The following is a 2,451-nucleotide window of genomic DNA, read 5'->3' as shown; positions in this document are numbered from 1 at the left end:
ACGTTACGGTTGAACCACTGATGGCAGATGGACTATTCTGACGATGTCTTTCATACTTCTCTGGACCTCGACAGTGTAATTTACTTGTCAGTCAATGGGACAGTCACAAGCCCCCCGGTTTTCATCCAAAATATCTTAAATTTTATTCCGAAGACGAACGAAGCTTTTACGGGTTTGGAACGACATGGGAGTAAGTGATTAATGACAAAATTTTCATTTTGGGGTGGAGTATCCCTTTAAGAAAGTTGTCCTTCACTTGTTAAACAGGCCAACTATACATTTCACTGTAATTTTTTTCTAAGAAAAAAAGAATCCCTGTAACTGGATTCGGTCTGGATTAGGAAAGCCACATTTCATCTCCTTCTAACAATGATGAATCATAAGACAGCAATACTTGCAAATGAACTGACAAGACAGAGAGGATTTACTAGTTTTAATGGGACTGGTATTATGAACGGTCCACATTTCAGATTATGTAACCGCCGATATAAAACATACTCAAGACTCAAAAGAAAAAACATAACATTCTCTTCAAATGCAACTGAATAAAACAATAAAAAATTTAAAACAAATACAAAGACCTGTAACTTATATTGGGTTTCTTCTTCAGTTTGAAACTGGTCACGATCTTGAAAAGAATGATGCTACTCAACACAGCATCATAACACGTCACCAGGCAAATGACAGATAGTTGTTGTGCTTAATACCAAAGTCTGCTAAATATCTGCAGGAAAACTTCAATGTTTCACCAGTCAATTCAATCAAGAAAACCGTATGTGTTTTCCTCTGTGGGGATGCTCAGTTGAGTCTTTTCTTTTCTTGTCCTCTGCATCCCACAATGCATTCCGAACAAACCGCGATGCTGCATCTTTGTCCAGACGTGCAGCTTTTCTTTTGTCTGTGATCTGTTTGACTTTGTTCATGTATGTCCTGATCCTATCCTGTGAGGTGAAGGGGGATGTTAGTTCCCTTCTCAACTAGTCAATAAAAACAGTAAACCATCCTTCATAAACAATGCAATTTACCTTCACATACGGTATTTCTGTTCACAGATTTAATACATGCCCCGTATAATAAAAAAAAAAGTTCTAGTTTAAATTTAAGTTGAGCTCTATAGACTGAATTTGTGGCATAAAGTGGATTATCACAGAAAAAAGACGCTATGAAACTAGTGATTAAAAATTACTTTGCACCTAGTCTGTGCAAAATTATATCCAATATTTGAACAGTTTTCATGACCGTGATCACCATTTGTGACCAGTGTTGTGCAAAAATGTAATATTATAGAAAAAATATATAATAAATAAAGTACAGGCAATTATTTACTGTGGTAATCCACATTGTCACAAATGCTGCGGATGAATTTTTACTTAAATTAAACCTAAAACATAAGTAAAATGACAAATTTATCTTACCAGTTCTTGTTTAATCGCATGGTCTTTCGGATTGACTCCTTGTGTCACCAGATACACTGAGAGGGAAAGTTAAATCTTGTCATAACCTGTTAACTTTCATTACACATGACGTGAAAGCAAACCATGAAGGTGTAAATCTTACTCCAGAACATTGAGTTGAGGGCATATGCAGACATCAGATCCAATTTAGCTCGATCAAGAGGATCCAGCTTAAATGAGGTACAAAAATATTTAAAAAAATAAGCCATTCATATGTGATAATGTTCATATAACTGCTCATTTGTGCATTTGCTTTCACATACTTTCAGCAGATTGTGACTTCTGGATACGGACACAAGCGTTTGGACCATATTCTGGACAGAGATCAAAGAGGAATCAAAATCATTCAGGTTTTCCTCAATTTCAGTGGGATAAGCCTCTGCTGGACCATCATCAGCCATTGTATGAACAGACTGAAAACATAATGATATATTATTCAAAATTATATTATATAAATCAGAGTTCCTACCAATGAATTTAGTTTGTGGTTTTTAAAATTAAAAACATGCACTCACAAAGACCAACTTCAAACTATATTTCATAACTGAGCATAGCTGAAAAACTAAAACAATTCCATGATATTTTACGATTTCATTAACTTGACTTTTTTAGGCCTGGAATTTTAAATGCTATGATACTTGACTATATGGGGGCATACATAACAGATGATTAAAGACACCCTAACCCAGATTATGTTAACGCTGTGGCATTATATATCATTCAAAGCATATCAAACTAATAATAAGTATAAAACATACGAGATGATAACAAGTAGACTCAATGTATGTCCAGCTTTTTCCACGTGCGTTGGTGACTGCGTGTAATAAAAGCACATTTAGTGTCACTGACTGAAAAAATCAATGAGACGACATCGAAGACAGCTCATTAAACACTTATTAAAATCATTGTTACGCATAAAACAAGTCGATGTTATTTATAAAGCCCTTACCTGTAACCACACGCGACAGTGAGCCCTCACTGAACACAGAAAAAAAAA

At 35.2% G+C, this 2,451-nt stretch overlaps 1 protein-coding gene across 2 annotated transcripts; it reads right to left on the bottom strand.

Moving 5' to 3' along the window:
- Positions 1-418: 418 nt before the first annotated feature.
- LOC107702672 (nuclear nucleic acid-binding protein C1D-like) lies at positions 419-2,445 on the bottom strand. 2 transcript variants are annotated; one of them, XM_016505056.1, is made up of 6 exons: positions 2,404-2,445; positions 2,213-2,268; positions 1,718-1,867; positions 1,558-1,624; positions 1,416-1,471; positions 419-941 (listed from the first exon to the last, which is right to left on the bottom strand). In XM_016505056.1, exons 3-6 carry the CDS (start codon positions 1,853-1,855, stop codon positions 762-764), a joined length of 441 nt encoding a protein of 146 aa, XP_016360542.1. In that variant the 5' UTR covers positions 1,856-1,867; positions 2,213-2,268; positions 2,404-2,445; the 3' UTR covers positions 419-761. The 2 variants fall into 2 exon arrangements, with proteins under 2 accessions (XP_016360542.1, XP_016360541.1); XM_016505055.1 differs by lacking the exon at positions 2,213-2,268.
- Between the last annotated feature and the right edge of the window lie 6 nt (positions 2,446-2,451).

The sequence above is a fragment of the Sinocyclocheilus anshuiensis genome, unplaced genomic scaffold, assembly GCF_001515605.1.
Source record: "Sinocyclocheilus anshuiensis isolate Anshui unplaced genomic scaffold, SAMN03320099.WGS_v1.1 scaffold6, whole genome shotgun sequence".
NCBI lineage: Eukaryota > Metazoa > Chordata > Actinopteri > Cypriniformes > Cyprinidae > Sinocyclocheilus > Sinocyclocheilus anshuiensis.
This window is presented reverse-complemented; position numbering and strand designations above follow the sequence as displayed.

Coding starts and splice junctions, on each gene's coding strand:
- LOC107702672 (XM_016505056.1), bottom strand. CDS start 1,855: ATGGCTGATGATGGTCCAGCAGAGGCTTATCCCACTGAAATTGAGGAA. Junction 1,625..1,717: donor GAAGTCACAATCTGCTGAAA/GTATGTGAAAGC, acceptor ACCTCATTTAAG/CTGGATCCTCTTGATCGAGC. Junction 942..1,415: donor ATGCGATTAAACAAGAACTG/GTAAGATAAATT, acceptor TTCACCTCACAG/GATAGGATCAGGACATACAT.